General features: G+C 37.8%; 1 protein-coding gene across 1 annotated transcript in view; it reads right to left on the bottom strand.

Annotated features, from left to right (window-relative positions):
- The window catches only part of LOC144036185 (roundabout homolog 2-like), an 86786-nt gene that overhangs the window by 32628 nt on the left and 32689 nt on the right, over nt 1-21469 (bottom strand). The window contains exons 3-5 of the mRNA XM_077546602.1: nt 5107-5264; nt 4112-4232; nt 3828-3966 (exon numbers count right to left, since the gene is read on the bottom strand). Coding sequence (XP_077402728.1) covers nt 3828-3966; nt 4112-4232; nt 5107-5264 — 418 coding nt within the window. The remainder of the gene's footprint in view (nt 1-3827; nt 3967-4111; nt 4233-5106; nt 5265-21469) is intronic.

Raw genomic sequence — 21469 nt, 5'->3', positions numbered from 1 at the left:
GATCAGAAAATCAGTTTTTATTTCCAAAAATGGGAGTGCATTGAACCGAATCAAATCATTCCACTTTAAAATATATTACCGTACATGACAAATCATCTTTTATTGGGGATATATATCTTTGAAAAAAAAGAGGCATATTTACAGTTTGTTAGTTTGTTTCATTCATTCATTTATCCTTCAGACATACATCCAAAAAGAAAAAAATGGCTGCCGGGATGAAGCTGAATCTTATAAATCCCCGTCCCTAGGAAAACATTTATGATGCATGATTATCAAGATGTTGATTCAGTACAAGCAAGCAAAAATCACACCTTTGCTGGGGTCTGTGTAAAAAAAGCAGCTTAAGGTTGCATGTTATAGTGCTGACGTGGCTATTTTTCGGTATCTCTGTGTAACCACAGGGCTACGATCTAGGAAATAATATCGCAGGCCATGTCAAAAGTTATTTTTAGTACATGCCGCAGGCCCCGAAAAAACGGACAGCAGACCACAAATGTCCCCCGGGCCGTAGTTGGGACACCACTGATCTAGAGCCAGATTTTATTAGTGTAGCAAATATCATCATGGTGCAAAACATTTCTAAGTGATCTGATAAGATTTGACAGATTATACTGTCTGAGCACGTTTTCTGTATTTATTTTGTATTTATGTTTTTTTTTAAGGACTTCAAAATTTTCACAATTTAACCACAAAGCATTACAGTTGGTCAAAAATGTACTATAGAAAAAGTCATGGAAATTTAGCTCAGATTTGACAAATTTATTTTTCCTGCAAGGTGTGAATTTTGGGGGAATTTTACGACACTTATCATCCTAACATTATTGGGTGAATACTTTCCCACCTAACCCTAGCAAAAGAAATAGTTAGCTAGCAACTAGCAACTAGCTAGTTGATATATCGAAACTAGACAATGTTTCGCAAGCACAAAAAGATATCAATTCAAACATAGACTCCTGGGCGGAGATTATTTTTCTTCTCTAAACATAAATTGAACCAACAACCCACAATTTAACCATGTTTGTATTAAACCTATTTCCTAAGGTTGTGTCATTGTTGATTGTTTGACGGCACCTCACTTTCTGAGGCAATTAAGACTCCCCGACGTGCGCATTCTGCTGCGACAACAAATCGAGCAGAGCAATTACGCCATCACGAAGGCATGGCAAAATTAAAGGTGCTTTCAGCTGGAACCCTGACTGTTCCACTCTTTCAATATTTATAACGATGAACCACCCACTGCGGTGTGGGATGTGCAGTATGCCATGCTGTGTGTGTGCGTGCGAGCGAGAGGGAGAGCGCAAGGACTCAGAGCCTGAGTCAGATGGACAAACTGTCTGGGAAAAAAGGAGTGGCACACTGTGACAAAATGAATTCGATGAATGAGCGGGGTAGTAACAAATGACTAATTCATAGTGTTGATGCATCAATGTGCAGCCACCAGTGCAGAATTCTCGACTATAAGGGCACAATTGCTTCAGTGAGAACAAGAGGGACATCTCAGCCAGTTCAGATAAGAGGGGCTTGACTCGGAATGAGTGGAGGGGCAAAGGAGTCAGCTCCACATCTCTGGGGTCTCTTTGGCATGAGAGATCTTGTGAAATTGTGCAGCCAGCCGTGCTGATTTCCAGATAGAAGACAAGTCAGGCAGAGAAAAGGCACAAGGGGTGAGAAAAAGTCATTCGAAAGAGGGTGCGTGGGGTGGGGGCGTGTGGGGGGGGTATCGATGGGGGGTCTGCGGGGTCACTCCAGAGTTGGGTGAGGACTCCGTTCACAGAACATCTTTGACCCAGATACGCACTTCCCATGAGGATGACGGGTTCGGGAAAAGAATAAAATAAGTGGAAGGACAGGAAATAGGACAAGTCAAAGGGTGGTGACGCCATGACAAAACACAGATGAGTGGACGGACCACCAGACACCAGTCTTTGTCTCAGTACTTTCAAATTTGACATGACCAGTACACACCAAAAGTGACACTAGCAGAGGTATGCTAGCCTTTCTTTTTTTTCTTCTTTATTTTGCATGTGCGCATGTGTGCGTGCGTCTGAGTGTCTACTCATTAATTCACCAAAAACCTATTAAAAATCCCATGTCGTTCACCTAAACCGAATACTTCAGAATCCAGCTAGAGTCGTGAGGTTGTCAGGAGACCTGAGGAAGGATCAAAGAAATAGTATGCATGCTAGCCTTTCAAGTAATATACGGAGCCCTCTGCATGCATTGCATACTGGTGGGTTGCCAGGTTCGGACACAAGACAGATGCTCCACAAGTTCTGAACGTTCGACTTATAAACGTTTGGAGATACGAACAACCGTTGACTTATGTCCATAAAATGCCATACGGACTCTATGACGTATTTCCATGGAAAATCTCATATTGCACCACCTTTTCTGGTAGTGGCCATCGCCATTTGTTTTCCTTCAGAGAACCTCGACCAGTTGTCAGCGCTTTGGAGTACTTTTTCAATTTTTTTTATTATTATTTTTTTATGAGTGTGGTTGCGTTCATTTGTCAAGGCATGGAAGAAGAGGAGAGACGACAGTAAACTGCTGTGTGCTCACATAGACAGGTTATAACTCTGCCTTGTTTTTTTTCTCTTACACTGACCACCGGAGACAGTTTATTGTAACTTGTTAACATTGACAGCGATAACTTTATAGTTGTCGACCACACAAGGGCGCCGTTTGTTAACAATAGAACCAGAGCTGTATTGAAGCTTAAACTTTGATGTGCGGCTACTCTGTTTACAAAATTATCTAACGTTTCTGCCTTTCTGGCATTTGACTTTTCATGTGACTGTATGTATATTATTCCTATGCTGCCATTTTATTATATTAAAAAACATGAAAATATTTATATGAGTCATTATTCTTGCACCGCTAACAATGCTGTCGGATTTCCATAGCAACCACTTTTCAGCAAGGCATTAAGAGAAATGTCACCAAAAAAGAAAAGAAAAAATAATACAGTAGAGGCATTCGATCTGCTTCAAAATATTGACGAGGCACAGATCGTCAGATCCCGTCGGCGAAAAGGGAAAGACTTGGCCCGAAGAGGAGGCTACAGACCAGAGAATTGTTGTGGTTGTTTTTGTTGGCTGGTTGGTTGGTTTATTGAAAAAAATAACACATTACAAAATATAAATTGAAGTTAAAAGAAAAATTTGAAGAAAGAAAATAATTCATCAACGTCATAATTTACATGTTCAGAAAGAGTAGGAAGCACAATAATTTATCTAATCCTACTCCCTATTAATTATATAATGTAAATGTACTAATAAATTATTCTTATCCAATAACGTATCATTAAAATTAAAAATTGGTATGATGCAGATACTGTGGTTGAAACACGAACTATTTCTCTGCAACTGGCTTCAAAACTTTGAGCAGTAAAGATCTGTCTGGCTGTTTTAGTAAGGCAATGTTGACTTCATATAGATACTACTCCTTGTGGGCTGTGTATTGGATTGCTTTATATTAAACAACACAGAATGTGGACCACCGCTGGACCAAAATGAGCCTTATGTGCAACATAAAAAGAACAGTGGTGCTTGGAGAGATTCAAGCAATCAAAGTGGGGGGGGGGGGTACTTTGTTCTGCTATGAGCACAGACGTTCACACAGCAAATAATGAGATTCTCTGTGGCTAATAAATGATTTCTGCCACACTGATGAAAGTCCACGAGTAACATGTCAAATTGCTTCTTTGCTTCTTCAGGGACTCATTAGCTTCGCTTCAGCGCCTCCACGTCATCACTTTTACCGCATTAATGTGCACACAAACCTTCATTAAACAAACGCAACACACATTCACACATTTCCTTTACCTGCCGCGGGGAATATCCACGTCCTCCTTTTTCCAGCGTAGAGTTGGAGGCGGGTCACCGTGGACCTGACACCTGAACTCCACACTCTCATCCGCTAAAACCACCTGGTTCACAGGCCGCTGCACAAACACCGGTCTCTCTGGATGTCGGGAAGAGTGCACAGATAACGGAAGCTAAATTTACTTGTAAGGCAGTGATAAATACTGTATGTGATGGTGAGCAGTAAACACCCGAGAAAGTCATACTTTATTGCTTTTTGAACCTTTATATCCCAGAGTTCTTACCAAACACGGAGAGTTGAGCCTTTTCACTCTCTCTCTCGCCGACCATGTTGGTGGCCACGCACACATAAATCCCTACATCCGTTTTTTGTGTGTTGGAGATGGTTAGTTTTCCTCCACGAACCTGAATAGAAAGCATAAAAACTGTAGACTTCTTTTTTTTACAATAGCTTGTCCAAAGTGAGTGGCTTGTTTCCATGCTGCTCCTGCTGTACACTCCTTGGCCTCTCGGGGGCAGTGTGGTGCACGCATGCAGATAACACACAACAGCAGAATCAGATTGATCTCCTCCTTTTGCTATGTTCAGTACAAAATATAACACAATAAGCAAAAACATAACACTTAATTGAAACTTTTTTTTTTTTTAAATGAAGTGTGTGCTGTATTAATATGGACAATGTGTGTACTTCTGTTTCAGTCTTACAGTACAAGTATAGCAACAGTGCAGTACAGTACAGAAACAGTTATACATAACAAGCCCATCTTTTTCTTTTTGGTTTTGAATTTATAATGCTGCAGTATTGAAATATTATGCACATTTATATTTATTTATTTACAAATGTGCACCAAATTTGTAATTATTTGCGAGATAATTAAGCAAATAATCTAAATATATTTTTTAATTAATTTACAACCTTTTGAAAAAATATTATGATTTTAGCCAACATTACCTTTTGTTGTGGATTGTCCTTTGACCTTTGGTACCATTACAAAATTAGAATACTTGACCAACTTCTGTTGACCTTTTTAGATAGGTGACATATAGGCAAGGGAGGAACCCATAGCGTTTTGGTGCACATCTGATTATTAGGATTTTCCCCCAATTTCACAGTAAATCATACGCAAATCTGACGAAATTCCGACAAATGTGATAACTTCAAACTCCAAAGCGGTGCTGATCCAAATTAAGGCTATTAAGCCTTGGCAGAGGTCTGCACTCCACTGGTGATATGATTCACAGAAAAAAAATGGCTCAAAGAGATAAGTGAGTAACTCACTGTGATCCTTTCATCTTTCAGATCAAGACGACTCTTGTCTTTCTTCCAGTAGGTGGTGGGCTCAGGATGCCCACGTGGTGGCTGACACTCCAGAGTGGCTGTCTCTCCAACAGCCACCACGACATCCTGCGGGTTCTGTCTGAAGTCATCTCGTAACACTAAGATACAAAAAGAAGACACCAAGAATGATTAACTGATATGTGAAGGTTTATTTACTACAATTGTATATGTACAAAAGCTAAACATCGCTTAATGACACGAAAATGCTATGAATCATCTCCAAAATTCACACATCTCTACTCATGTAAACTCCAACCTCTGAAAATACCAAATAAATTGCCACAGTATTTTAGTTTTTATGGGCATTAAACCTTTGTCTCACCATAGATGCAGGAGATTGGCGCGCACAAAGTACATTTAAAAGGAACAAAGAAGATCTCTACTTGCAGATGATGTAATGTTGGCCACTGTGGAGTGAAATTATGAATTAAATAGTCGTCCATGTATGGAGCTAAATTGCATTACACCACCCGCGCCACAACTTACACCTGGTTTTAGCTAGTCTCAGTTCTAGTCTAATTTCTGTCACCAAATTGTTCGGTGCGGTAGGTGTGGGTAAAAAAATGCCCTTGGTCCGCCATAACGCCAAAACACGGTCAACTCAATTTGCCAAAATAGGGTCCTCAGTCTCAGTGTCCAATAAAACCACCAAATATTTTTCATTCATTGCTTGTATGTGGAAAAAGAGGTGCTAAAGGGATCAGAACTATAAAGGCACTAAATGGGCCAGCCCAATATTGACTGTGTTCAACTAAACTGTGATTAGTCACAGCCATGAATATAACTATTCATGACTGTTTCGCTTACTTTGAGGTAGGGTTTCTACTTGTTATTATTCTATACTTTTGTATTTCTTTAGGTTGAGGCTGGAGGTGTAATAGTTCCCCTATAGCTGTAACAATATAGGCACGGGAGGTGTATAGCCTCGCAGGATTAACACGACAATGGATTGAAGGAAGAGATACCTAAAGTGCAAGAAGAATGCAGAAAGGCGAGTGGGAGCTGAGAGTAGCAAGTGGGAAATTGAGCATTAATAATTCAAACACTACATCTCTACAGGCCTACAAGCAGTGTCCTACCATAGATAAATGGCACTACATTCCACAAACTATCTATATAAAAACACAATCCTTTTCTGAGTGTGAAGGAGTTACAAGTTCCATTTGAAAGAGTCTGAGCAAGTACCAGCAATAGTGGCACGTGTAAGCATTGAGGCAAACAGAATATGAATATTTATTGAGTCCATCTAGACAGGCTTAAATTATACTTAGATTCTTTTTTTTTTTTTCTCTCTCCAGGAGAGCTCAGTATTGTTCATTCGATTTGACATCATCATTGCTCTCCTTTTAAAAAAAAAAAAAATATGTTTTTTTTTCTAATTTTTTTCTCTTTTTTTTTTTAAATATATATACATATATATACATATACACACATATATATATATATATTTTTTTTTTTGTATGTGGGTGAGCATGTGCATGTGCGTGTGTGCGTGTGCGTGCGTGCATTCATCAGTTCACCTAAAGCCCATTAAAAAAAAAAATCCCATACTAATAATATAATATAATAATAAATTGCCAAATGCAGAAACATCAATGTAGGTTATCACGATGTAGTGGCTTACTTAGATTCTTTCATGGCGGATATAATACTGTATATAGTCTAATTTTGTTTATCTTGGTACTGATGTTAGCAGGAATGTCAATTGCAGGGATTTGTTGGTAAAATGATTTTAAAATGTGTCACATCACATTCTCTTAGAAAATATTCTTAAAGACATATTTGGAGTCGATAGTTGAATATAAGGACCCGTCTTCATTAACATTAACAGCGAAAATAGTACTTTTTCTAAGGTGTGACATATTCAGTTCACCAGAATTCTATTTATGAGCATTTTCAATTGTATGCCTCTGTTCTACAAACAGTGCAGGAAATTTAGTGTTCTCAAAGAAATCTAGTCTTGAAGAATTGTCATCTTAACAGCCATACTGGTGTGTTGAGAGAAAAAATGCTGTATGAGCTGCTCAGGTACAGCTTGAAGTCTTCCCAATTCTGTCAAAGCTGTTCCCCCAAATATAATTTAAAATCTCATGCTTTGTCAAGTGGCTGCTTGCACTGAAAATATGCTCTAAAATTATGCAAGGAAGTATTTCCACTTATAGTTAATAGCTTCTGACATGTTTTCAGTATTAGTCAAACAGAGCTTTAGTTTTTCCATAAAGTGTTGCAGCAATCACAGTGTGAAAATGATAGAACATTCAAATTATGATATGCTAATGTAACACTTGTGACTCTTTTAAATGAAACCCATCAAACTATAATTTTTGCCAATAGGTTCAAATCAATCCTTTTTTTTTTTTTTGCAGTAGTTTGTAAGTACATTGCATATGCATGTTGAATAATAATATTAAACCGATCGCATCATGGATTAGAGATACATCATAAATTAACATAATCCATTCTTATCTCCCATCTGATTTTCATTACTGCCTTTGACTGTTTGCTGATATATCGCAGCATGCAGTTAAAGTAGTAGAGGACTACAAAAGGTCAATAGCAAAAATCAGCACCAAGCCAAAGTCCCGTCAGCCAAACTGTCAATGACATCCCAGTTGTGCTCTAGAAACTGTGCATCGGTGGTCGACTCCACTTTGGCACAGACAGATGCCCCGTTGTACTGTACTGGCTGAGTGACCCATTCCATAAACGGCACTTTTCGCTCATCCATCGTTCATGCGCCAGCTCTCAATTCAGGAAACAAAGGCAAGATCAAATGTGTCCGCACTATAACTAATCAGCATGGAAGACCTCCAGGCGGCAATATACGTAATTGAATGTGTTGAAATATAATTTTGAATCATGATTTTCAATTTTAGCTTAACTAAAATGTATGAGATAGTTGTGGTCAAAGGTCACATTTTTTGTCAGTACTTTATTTCAACAGATTACCCTCACTTTGCCGGTATCACACCCTGTCACCCTTTTCATATTTTGATTGATGATGTACAAAGTATTTCATGTTTTAATAAATAAGAAGTGAGTGACTGATAATACAATTTCTTGGTCATCAGCTATGGCAAATTAAAAAGGTGGGGGGGGGGGGGGAGGGGAGATTATAGGAATAGCAGTTTGTGCTATGAAATGGTGCGTTTGTGGCAGTGGGCCCACCAGCTCTTATTGCTGAACACAAAATACGTATTGTAAATTAACATAATATCATTTTAAAATCATTGCCTTAAAATGAAAGCGCTACCAGGAATTTGAAAAGGCTGACTATGAGTAACCAATATAATGTTTTAAATCACTGTATTCAATTGTTTAATGATATTTTAAGTGTTAGGCTTCTCTACTTTGAGCATGTACAGCATTATAGTCAAAAACATATCACTGGCCACAAAATTAGGTGCAGCAGCAGGATGTAAAAAAAAAAAAATGCAAATAAGCATTTACTTAATATGTGCGTACGTGTGGAGATTGGTTGTTATTTGTGTAGTGAGTAGTGCGTCATGCTGTGAGCATCTTCTCAAATATCTTTTATTTGGCAACACGAGGAGAAAAATATGAGAAAGGGGGTGCTTAATGAGGTGCTCGCCTCGGAGTGTGTACAAACCAAGGCACATGAGCCGTGAGGTGGGGGGTTGCGTTCCAATCTATTGAGTCCCACTAGAGGAAGCAGCGATGTGTAGGTTGCTAACGTGTGGTAATTTCAGACTGTGGGGAGGATACACTAGTCGTTGTCTGATTGCGTTGTGGTCAATTATTCAAGAGAGCCATTTGGCAGCCTGAGTTCAACTGCTAATTTATTAAATAAAAAAAACATGGCAACATAAATGTCGTCATACATAAACAGTACAATTGACATACTATAGAAGGGCGTTTAGGTAAAGTGTCCTCCATAATGTATCCTGAAATACAATTGCGCTTATCACCACAGTATTATTAAAGTTCCATGAGGTCTCAACTTTACATCCTCATGCAAGCTTGAAAGCTCTGACTTCAGATGATCATAATGAATCATATACAGTAAATAGACGCTGCTTTAAAAACATGTCTACAATCTACCGAGACGGTGCATTTACCAGACAAGTGCATTTGTAACCCTCTCTGGTCCAATTAATGCCAGGTGTATCCATTAGCTAGCTTGTATGTATTGACAGCCTCACTTTAAGCATCAGTCAAAGTTGTTGTGCGTTGTACATTATAATGTATATTAGGGGGAGCATAAAAAAACTGAAGATCTAATATATATATATAGATTATTTCCCATTGCTTTTTGGGGGGAAATTGTATTTATCTAAATTACCTATTGGTATACATACTTGGTATCTGTCCGGAAAAAAAAAAGTGGTATCAAACATCCCTAATTTGAAGTGTACATTGGGGGTCTCCAAAAAAAAAAAATATGACGCAAGCTTCTCTCACCTTCAAAGAGGTCAAGATTAAAAACTTTTTTGGGGTCTAAAAATAGGACATGTAAGGGAAATTAAGTATTAGAAATATTGTATAGTTGTTTATTGCATCGAGTCCTGATAAAAAATACAAACACAAAAAAAAGTCAAATTAGAGTAAAAAAACAAAACCTTTTAATACACTAAAAAAGACAACAACAACCGATTTCTCCTATTGACCCCTGCCGAGGTGGTTGTGTAATTTTTTGCATGTAACTTCCTGTCTATCTACTATTCTGGGTGGATGTTCTTCCGTCCTTTGTCTGCACTCACTTCATGCCCTTGCTTTGTTTTCATGTCCATGTTCATTCAATTGTACGATGACAGTACATTTTGTTTTCTGTGCCATTTTTGTACCCTTTAAGCCTTCAAATCTGCTCTTGTGTACTTGTGTATCTTGGAGATTCAAATTATTATTTTTTTTTGGTGGGGGTGAAAATCAAATAATTAAAAATGATATTGCCGACTTCCTAACACAAAATGCTAAATAGCCGTGTGTGGAAAAACAGATGGTTCCGGGTGAGAGCCGTACAAGCCAATTAATTTATAAAACATATGCAGGGATTTCTTACCCACGCACACTCATGTGTGACTGACTGACTAACTGTGCATGTGTGTGCGTTTGTTTGTAGATGTGCACGAAGGTTGGTGGGTAGTCCAGTACCGGAATACAGCTTCAGCCCTCACAGCCCAACCCGACTGTGTTGTTCTGGTATGGCAACGCAGCAAAGGCAGAAAGAAACAGAATAATGTATGAGTGGAGAGGAAAGATGAAGACACCTTGTGAGTTGCCGCATATAACAGATGGCTGCATTTCAATTTGGGATGCTAAGAATTGATATGCAGCTTGCAAACAAAGCTGGCAGGTTTACACAACAATCAAGTTGTTTTTTTAAGTGATTAGACTATGTATGCACTTCAACCGAGCCCAATGTCAGGTATTGTGACGATCCGGTCTCACAAAATGCATTAGAGCACTTGAGAGATTTCATATGACGGGAGTACATTAAATTGTGGCTGAAGTTTGCTGAAGATTTTTTTTTTTTAACACGATAGCCTGTAGGGGTGTGTCACTTTCTCAACTGCAGTCAAGGATGTCCCATATCTGTCACAAGCATAAAACACACGCTGATGTCGACACACACATGCACAAGCAAACGAAACAAATGACAACAACAACAAAAACAGCTGCCCTGTTCTTTGCTGATGACCACAACAAATCACCCCAGCTCAGGAAGTAAGAACAAAAAGACAAGACAGTTATGCCGACACAATCAGGAGAGTAGCAGATATCTAGATTTTTTTATTTTTTTATTTGAATACATAAACAACTTAACATCCTTGTGCCCTAAAAAAGTCATCAGCAATCAGTCAGGACTGTGATGCGCCGAGATATGAGGAGCGTTTACTCAACGTCCCCGAAGGCTACAAATCCAGCAGCTGTACATCACCTAATCCAATATAATTCTGCACTCAACAGCAGCATCATACACGAGATGGGGATGATGAAGACCTGCATTCATTGAGAAAGCACACTACCTGGTCTCGTGGGTCAATTGGCTACATATAAATTTATATTGCTACCCGGTGGATAGTAGGTGATATCTGGTCAGTGCTGGATTTCACTTCTCTTTCTTTTCTTTGATCCTTCCTCGGGTCTCCTGACAACCTCATGACTCTAGCTGGATTCTGAAGTATTCGGTTTAGGTAAACGGTATGGGATTTTTAATAGGTTTTAGGTGAATTAATGAGCACACACTCACACCGTAATGTAATAAAGAAAATTATGAAACCGAAAATTAATAATTGGGGACGCCCCGGTGACACTTTTATTGCCACCCGACTCTGAGTCTTTGGTTTTGAGTGTTTGAGTGAGTCCTAATCAGATACCACGGCAATACATTAAAGCTGCTCTTTGCAACAATTTAGCTGTTTTATAACATTTTCTAATTAGTAGATGAACACTTTAGCTGTTCACAATGGTTACTCCTGCAAGCCTCTGCTGCCAATGGTTTTCAGACTGGATTTGGGTTAGAATTTTCTGCCCTTTGTCTGCAGATGTGACGTCATGTGCGCATTGAGTTTGTTAAAGAGGTTGCGTGCAGTTTCATTTTCCGGCCACAGGTGGCAGTAGCGATTCACAATTAAATTTTCTGTTTAGTAAAATGAAACCACATTTTTCCCTTCTTCACGTACACAACGCGCAAATGACGTCACATCCGAAGACAAAGTGCAGGAATTTCGAACCTGAATCCCATCTGAAAACTATTGGCCAGATCGGCTTGCAGTAGTACCCATAGTGAGCTAAAGTGTTAATTTACTAACTAAAAGATGTTTTAGTCATAAATGTTAAATAATAAGGCTATGTAAATATATTTTTGTCCAAATTGTTATAAAGTGCAGCTTGAAGAAAAAAAAGGATGTCTCAAATTAATATATAAGTAGTTCTAGACATGTATATACATTAATACGTATGTCGTATGTGTAATATGTCATTATATATATTCACATGTGCCAATTGCTTTTCTTCCATACTCAGAATAAGCTCTTTTTTTTCTTTTCTTTAGCTCAAAATTGGATGACACACTTTTTGAGCAACTCAAATTGTGTAGGTCCACCTCAGATATGTTTTTTTTTACGCATAAAATTTCAGGAAATGAAGACTAATCTTTTTGTCACTGATCAGCTAAAAATCATGTGATCGGCCCCGATTTCCAATCACGTGATTAGATCGGGGACATCCTAGCTCACTTTCCAAATCTGCTATTTATTCCTGTCCTCTTCTGTAATCTACGGACATAAAACCATGATGTCCAGTGGTGGTGTGATTAAGATCCCCAAATTTGTAAGCAAGAAGCGCGAAAAACCTTGCGCCACTTCACTTTGCTTTTTTTGGGCTCATTAGTGTCACATCCAATTACCATCAAGATGAAGGTTGGAAGTAGATGAGGTGAAAAGGAGCAGACGCAAGGTGACTCCACTTTTCCACAGTTAAAAGCGGTATGTATGTATGTATAAACTATCACGGTTAGCCAAACATTTTGAGTCTAATTGTGAATCGAGCCAATAGTGAACCACAGACATTAAACAACATTATAAATTTGCTTTCATTTTGGTGCCACAAAGAGATCAAATATTCATTTCTCCACAATTTCCATATTTGAATGTGGATTTACACTTTGGGCGAGAATACAACGCATCTCGTATGCACACTTTGGCCTTTGCGTGTGAAGCCACCATGAAGGGTTAACAATAAACGCTGCGGCATTGTCATGTTTAATTAACTTCCATTCTCCTTGTCATGTAATGAAAATTGAAGTTGTGGATGGTATAGGACGAAGCCTCTCCCGCTCCCCTCCTCCCTCTCCCCTCATCTCCATCCTCACATCTCTCGCTTGCCATCCCTCCAGTTACTGTAACAGCGTTCCCTCAGTCCACATTTCCACATCCATAATTAATTAATCCTGTCTCCATGTATTTTTTCAAGAGAGCACATTCCGCCGCTTCCAAGACTTTGTAAATCTGCTTATGCCTCTGCCTCCCGGACTACCTCGTCAACTTACACCTGCAAATGTGAACGCATGCATTTGTACAACATTATGCAAAGGTCACGCTTTTACATTTAAGAATGCTAAACCCAACCTAATAAAGTTCCGCCCCGCTAATCTAAGTGTTTGAGAGTGACCACAAACACGATGCATATATTCTCCCGTTTTCATAAATATAAAAGAGCGAGTCGAGCCCCGTGAGACAAAGGAGATCACGGACCCTCACAGGCAATATTGCAGAGATGTACAACATGAGCTGGGGAGTGAGTCAGGGATCAGAATTTAGCCTTTTATCTGCCTTATTTCACTGAAGAAGTGGTCACCCGCGGGAGAGAGTGCTGTCTTACATGCACTCGTCTTCTCAAAACCAAATTATGTATGCTGCTCTGTTTCATAGTCATCATCGTCGTCATCACTTTGTAATGAACAGGGCTTTTAAAGAAAGCTACCGGTAAATGTATCCCTTCACAGAACCTGAAGGTTTAAAATGCCGTAATTAGTTTTTTATTATTATATATATATATATATGTATATATATATATATATGGCCCGCTGTTATATTGCACTCTGTGCTGGTATGTCTGTGTATGTTTCATTGTTAATGTTAATATCAGATTTCCCTTTGTTCTTATAGTTTGGGGAAAAGAATCAAAACCATGAGATTATCTGTGCATCTGCATCATGCAGCATGATCAAACACATTCCACGATTGTGGCACCGAGCTCTGTTTACACAGCGTCCTATCTTTCCATGGAAATATGCAGAAGGGCCACAATATTTGCATATTGGGATGGTATAGAGATTAAACCGTTGAAATAGATGGTTAAGTATACAACATATAAATATGCCAACGCAATGCCATTATCTCCTAATATTTTTTTTTAATACATTTTGAAAGATAAGGAATGAACAGGAGGAGACTTGAGAAAAGGATGCAGTTCAAATTAATTAATGTTGAAGAAATAGAAATATTCTTGGAAAAATGGAGCGAGAGTTGGGGGGGGGCATCGCACTTGTCAATAACCTGTTTTTCTAGCCTCGGGCTAAGATACTTGCTCACTGAAGTAAGCATCTTAGCAGGATTCTTTTATTCAATCATTTTTACGACTTTTTGTAATTTTTTTGCAATGTGGGCATTTTATGGCAATTTTATGTTTTAGGTAATTCTAAAACATTTTCATCCACTGTTCGTCTCTTTTTATGACAACTAAAACATTGGATTGATTATTTAATTATTATTATTTTTATCTAAATCACTAATACATTTCAAGAATATTTTATCTAAACAATAAAAAATAAATATGTATATTAACCAAATGTGGCTCCAGAGCTGCAGGTTGCAGACCGCTCGGCTAGATACACGGTGGACAGGCTTGGGGAGTAACGGAATACATGTACCGCAGTTACGTAATCAGATTGCAAAAAAAAAAAAAAAACTGTATTCCGTTACAGTTACAGGAAAAAAACATGTAATCAGATTACAGGTACATTTGTTAAAAATTGGGTTTACTTTGAGGAATTACAATGTCTACAATGAGAGAGAGTGAGGGCAAATAGCAGAGGCACATTGTATAGAATATATATTGTGGTAATATTTATTTTTATTTTGTCTTCATGAGCATACTCAGTATTGGAGTCATCCAAAATTAATCCAATGTAATTAAGTTAAATCACTTATCTAAACAATAAAAAAGAAATATGTATATTAACCAAATGTGGCTCCAGAGCTGCAGGTTGCAGACCGCTCGGCTAGATACACGGTGGACAGGCTTGGGGAGTAACGGAATACATGTACCGCAGTTACGTAATCAGATTACAAAAAAAAAAAAAACTGTATTCCGTTACAGTTACAGGAAAAAAACATGTAATCAGATTACAGGTACATTTGTTAAAAATTGGGTTTACTTTGAGGAATTACAATGTCTACAATGAGAGAGAGTGAGGGCAAATAGCAGAGGCACATTGTATAGAATATATATTGTGGTAATATTTATTTTTATTTTGTCTTCATGACCATACTCAGTATTGGAGTCATCCAAAATTAATCCAATGTAATTAAGTTAAATCACTTTAATATTATGGTACTTGGATTACATTACTAATTACATTTTTTAGCAGGTAACTGCCACGGAATACATTTTAAAAGTTACCCTCCCAACCCTGACGGTGGACTGGTCACCAGGCAATCACAGGACACATTCCTGTCTCTCATTTTTCATCAATATCCAAAATATCTTTCATGAACTAAATCAAACCTTAACAATAGATAATTAATATATAAATTGATACAGTGCAGTTCTACGCCCATAAAACCCACAAAAATAAAAACATTGTTAAATTAATAACTCTGAAACAGCAACAACAATTAGTTTCTGTAGGTGTATCTGAGCACGATGAATATCACAGGGTATGTCTCAGTAACAATGCTCGTACCATCTACTCGCCAACCACCAACACCGATGCTCCAGTGAGCATCTTAGGAGACGATTCAACCCGAATCTCTGTTAATCACATCCCTGCAAGACCACCCAACAGACATTCTGCTTACTTATATAGAGACGGTAAAAGATCAGCATTTGTTTGACCTTCTCTCCAACACCTTCCCACGATGTCTTTCAAAGTCTTCAATTTCATAAAGCATCCAAGCTTCCTATAAGAGGAACAGCCAGAACTGCTGTCAAATTGCTTTAGGTGACATTTGTGTTGACAGACAGATATGAAAAATGTGTTCAACCTTTCTTAGATCGACCATCATGGGGTGATGAGTTCCACTGAGCGATAACATAAACACTCGCTCGCCGTTTTCCAATTCAGACAGACAGATTTATGAACAAAGAAATGGCTAAACTTCCAGCGATCCAACAAAAATATGGCTCGAGTCTTCTCGAGCCAGGTTTTTTTTTTTTTAAGTCATGATATAGTAGTTCATTATTTTTACAGAATGTGATATGCAAGTCGACAAAATAACTGTAAATACTGACATGGCTAATCTCAGGCCAGCTGTTAGTGCGAGGTCCTTTAATCCCGGTCCAGATCTGTGATGTGCTCATTGTTGGCTTGGGGACAGATGAGCAACAGCCACCAGGCTGCCAATTGGGCTAAAGGCAGCAGACTGCTCCCGTGCCCACTTTTCAGCATAATAAGGCTGTGAATCTGTGGATCCTGAAGCGCAGCCCCAATTATTTTGTTTTTAAACTGGATACCACCAAAACACAGTACGAGTGTACATATGAATATCAGTCGAGCTCGTTTGGTCCTTCTCCCCCAAAAATCCAAAGTAATTACAGTGCTACAATATACTGTATTTGTATGTAGCTATTAGTCACATCAAAAACTGTAGCAATGGATGATTATTGTTTCATTTAAATAGAAAGGAGAGGTGACACCTAATAGGACAACACGGTATTGACAAAGAATGAACAAACTCAGTGGTTGATTACAGAACTAGGGCAGATAATACCTGACAAAAGAACTAGCTGATTGGCTAACAAGATGAAAAGAGAAACCAGGGTGACATTGAAACCGAAACACAACTCCAGAAATCCAAAACAAAAAAGGAGGAAAAACCAGTCCATGCCCAAAATGATTTACAATCTTCCTCAATTACCAACGTTTTTAAATCCTTAAAGATTCATTCCAAATTGTCAGTGATATTTAAAAATTTTCAGCACATGAAACCAACAACAAAAAAACAACATTACAATATTATATAACACATGAAAAAAAATATCTTAAAATGTGGAGTAAAAGGAGTCAGAAAAATGTGAATATCTCAATTCAAATAAATGCTCCAGGAATTTAATGCATGATTGGTAATTTCCAAAATAAAACGTAACTTACCAAATAATACATGGACATCAATGCCCGACTAGATGTCACCCTGTATACATATTCAGGAATGCAAAATTTGTATTAATTATTAAATGAATTAATTACGATGCTTGTTTAATGGGTTAGGGTTAGCTGCTGCTTGTATAGTACGGCATCTACTGCAAGTTTTAATGCCAAGCGGCTAGTAGTAGCTAGCCGCTAAGCGAGTGCTGACAGCTGAGCTGACACAGGTGCACCATCCTGATCAGTTTTTTTTTTTTAAACATACTAGGCTTACTCAAAAATTGCTACTGTGGTTCTGACATCACTTTTTGTGAACGTTTCTAGAGAAGAAAATACAGTTTGCGGCCTATGCACAATTCAAATTTAAACATAAAAAATAGTTGGTAATGTATTGAGTAAAATGTGTTCTTTTCTCTTTTGTGTTCGTAATTGTTTTTTAACCAGGCAAAAACACATATTTATTTTTATCCAAGTACTCGATTATTCAATAGTCTTTTCGGTAGAATATTCAATAGCCTGATGATGACTTGTCAAATCGGTAAAATTACCGAATAAACAATACTGAGCTCTCAAGGAAAAAAAAAAAAAAAAAAAGAATATTCAATAGCTGCATTTCTTCGCACACCACGATTAGTTACACCAACCAGAACATGACACCCAATTGCATATAATGTATTAGACGTTTCTAATATTTTGCCCCGCAGAAGCTCTTATTTCGATACGTTAATTGTATTGCTTTAATGTGCACGTGGCCACATTGTCATGCAAAAGTTATCAGTTGATTCCAACCATGCGTCAAAACATTTCATCAAAATCAAATCATTTGTTGGATGCTCCACAGCTTGTCAATATGAGGTCTGACCGACATGAAATAAAGCATAGCGCACGCAGGGAGGCCTCTTCAGGCGACGTAATAACCCTTTGAATCACTGTCAAAATTGACTGTGCGTGGTGACACACTGCAGCCAGTCCCGTCGTCTGATCTGCATGAAACTCCACGCGCCAAACCCGATTGTCTGTGGACAGATGAACAAGCGGGCGAAAGCGACGAGACAGCATCTGTGTCACGTTTCTGCGAGAGGAAAGGTCAGTAGTGTAAGACGTGCAACGGATGATTGACAGATGCAAGCCAGCGCATATTCTCTAGGTAACAGGTGTTAGGAAACTGACAATCCTGTCTTAATGGATGAGAAGAATCAACCCGCCAAATTCTATGGAACACGCTCAATATATATTATTTCTAATTAACTCATTCACTGCCATTGACAGCAAAAGACGTCAAAAATTAATTTGAACTGAATTAGTTTAATTTTTTTTTCCATTTTTGTTAGCAAGAGTATGAAAGCCTAGAATTTTTTTTGTACGTATAGAACAGATATAACATTTGTGATTAATCGTGAGTTAACTCATGCGATTAATTACGATTACAAATTTTAATCACCTGATGCCCCTAATTTTTAATAATTAATAATTTAAGAACATTTTTTTTATAATCTTTTTTTTTAAAATTTTTAAAGAAAAGATTATTAAAAATAGGGGCATCAGGCGATTACAATTTTTAATCGTAATTAATCGCATGACTGCACTAGTTAACTCAGGATTAATCACAAATGTTATATCTGTTCTAATACAATAAAAAAAAATCTTGGTTTTCATACTCTTGTTTACAAAAGTGGGAAAAATGTTAAACTAATAGAAATAATTCAACTGAATTTTTGACGTCTATTGCCGTCGATGGCAGTGAACGAGTTAAACTTAAATAATGCGATCCCATGAAAGTTGTTTTTTTTTTAAACACAACAGTGCTATGTTGATCATGACGTCATCTTATAGTCTAAGAAAATGCTTCACTACTAATAAATGCAGTACATATTGTTTACAACAGACAATTTAAAAGGAAAACATGATCAATACAGGTTTGCATCTAATTCTTAATAAGGCTCCATTCACCCTTTTCATCTGGGAGTGTAAAGACTAAAATCATGTTTGTTTTGCTGTGCCAATTACTGACTAGGAGAGGCGCTTAAAGGAAGCACCATTAGATCCAGAAGAAGGAACAGAAAACCGCTGTGTTTTCTCTCTGGGGAATGCAATTGATGAGAGCAATGGATCACCACACCCGCAGCAGCATGTTGTCCCGAAGAAAAATATTACCGATTTGGCTTGTACTATAATTGCCGGTCGGCATTATATTATTATGTTATTTTTACTCAGGATGTAATTTGCCTGCTTTTATGTGACACATTATGCGTGGAGGGGGCACTCATAGTTGTTTTTTAAGAATATTTTAGAGCTGTCAAAATTAATCAATTAATTGTAGTGCTGTTAAAGCGTTAACTGATTAATCACAACAAAAATTATCGCATTAATCGTGAATTAACGCAGATTAATCGCACTATTAATTTTGACCATAGATTATCCTTTAGCGTGACAGCGGATGGCTACGTTTAAGGTAGCACAGGTTGTGTTTGAGCAATAAACATAAATACATGCATTAAAGTAAAGCATTTAATAAATGTTTGCGTATCACGTTTAGAATATTTGTTCGTGTCAAAATATTGGGGTCATTTATTTTTAATTTTTTTTAATATGCAAGAAATTAACTGATTAGAAAAAGATGAACCTGTGCAGTGGATCAAAAAATGTTGAAGACGTCCTCATAACATTAAATGTCAAAATAATTAACACATAAACGGGGTGCTCTTCAAATTTGGCGGGGCAAAAATGTTGATAAAAAAGATTTTTTTTACGATTAATCGTGATTAATCGGTTAATCGTGATTAATCAAAATTCCAAGATGTGATTAATCTGATTAAAAAATGTAATCGCGCGACAGCTCTAATTAATTGACAAGCAATCGATTATCAAATTAATCAACAACTATTTTAATAATCGAGTAATCGTTTGGGGCCATTTGTTAAACAGATTACTCTAGAACTAAAAATCCTATTTAATCCTTACCTTGACCCAACTGCTTTTATATGCTGAATAAAATGCTTTTACTCAAGTGTTATTCTGCCACTAAAAACCTTTACGATATGGATGAATGGACCCAAGCTTTCAAAAGACAATGACTAAGTGCAAGAAATGTCTTTCAGAACCTGCTTAAGAGTGAGAGGAAGTACCTCGTCAGCCATTTGGCATGGGTATTAAAAGTGCACCTCGTTTTTTTTTTCTTTTCTTTTCTTTTTTTTTCTGGGGGAAAGCGAAAAAGAAAAAAGAAAAAAAAACAGTACCTCGTAATCTCCTTGCCAGGAAATACGGCCACATCTCCATCATCTTAGATCACTGGGCCATCATGGATATTTTACATCTTCCATTTTTCCAAATCGAGAATCACATTTTTTTTTTGCTCCCCTTGACAAGTTTGTCTTCTTACCGAGAAGTCAGAATAAAAGCCAAGCAAACGGGATGGTGTTTGTATCGTTATCATTTAATTGATCAGCAGAATGACGCTTAATAATGAATTGTTTTAGAGCAAAGACATCAATTAGAGAGTGCAGCATGTAGTGGCAACTTTATTAGGCAGGTATCCAGATTGTATCAGCAGGAAATGTTCATTATCAAGTACTTGGGAATCACGTTTCGACTACCGTAAAATTCCGTGAATAAGACACTTTTTTGATGTTTGATGATCCAAAATCATCCGGATTCATAAAAATAAACATTCTCTAGACATTTACCTGTACCTAAATGTTACAGAAAAATGGCGTACCTGCATTCCAATATATTTAATGTCTAATATTCTAAACGTATGTAATTAAGTACTTTGTTTCAAAATCTTTCCGTGTATAGATAGTGTTCACTGACATCACGGGATGATTTTTTACAGCGTATTATACACGGAATTTTACAGTATATCGTCTTAATAAAAAAAATGAAATCCCACCTTTAACTGTTTAACTCTAAGAAGGATATGCATGAATTAGTAATAAGCCCAGTGGTCCTATTCTTGCTAAATATGCTAAAAGTAAGAATATATAACTAGGGTGGGAATGGTTGGCGTATGGAGTTATTTTACCCTGGATCCGAGTTAGACGGTTTCAGGCTCATTGCTTGTGCTGTTGGGAACTGCATGGCTGAGTTGAGCTTCAGCGCAACTGGCTGTGGCTCACTCTCGAAAACCTCCACCCACAGAGACTTCCACAACTGTCACATGCCACTGAACCATTGTAAAAAGCACATACACAGACACCCACGCACACTAACATTGAAGCCATTTTCATTAAAAAGAACCACTGGCACACTCGGCCCAGCTGGTCCCTGAGTTGACACTGAAACTGCACATCTGGTGTCAACGCTCTGTTAGAGGGATGCCATCTGCTTGGAAGGATTGAGGGAGGGAGAACAGAGAAGGGAAGGGGGGGGGGGGGGGGGGAGTCCAAAGAGTTTGAGGAGACAAACCATACAAGATCCTCGTCAATACGACGACATTTGAAATAAGCACGTAAAAAAATAAAATGGATCGGTTTG

This window comes from Vanacampus margaritifer, chromosome 16 (assembly GCF_051991255.1).
Source record: "Vanacampus margaritifer isolate UIUO_Vmar chromosome 16, RoL_Vmar_1.0, whole genome shotgun sequence".
In the NCBI taxonomy this organism is placed as follows: Eukaryota; Metazoa; Chordata; class Actinopteri; order Syngnathiformes; family Syngnathidae; genus Vanacampus; species Vanacampus margaritifer.
This window is presented reverse-complemented; position numbering and strand designations above follow the sequence as displayed.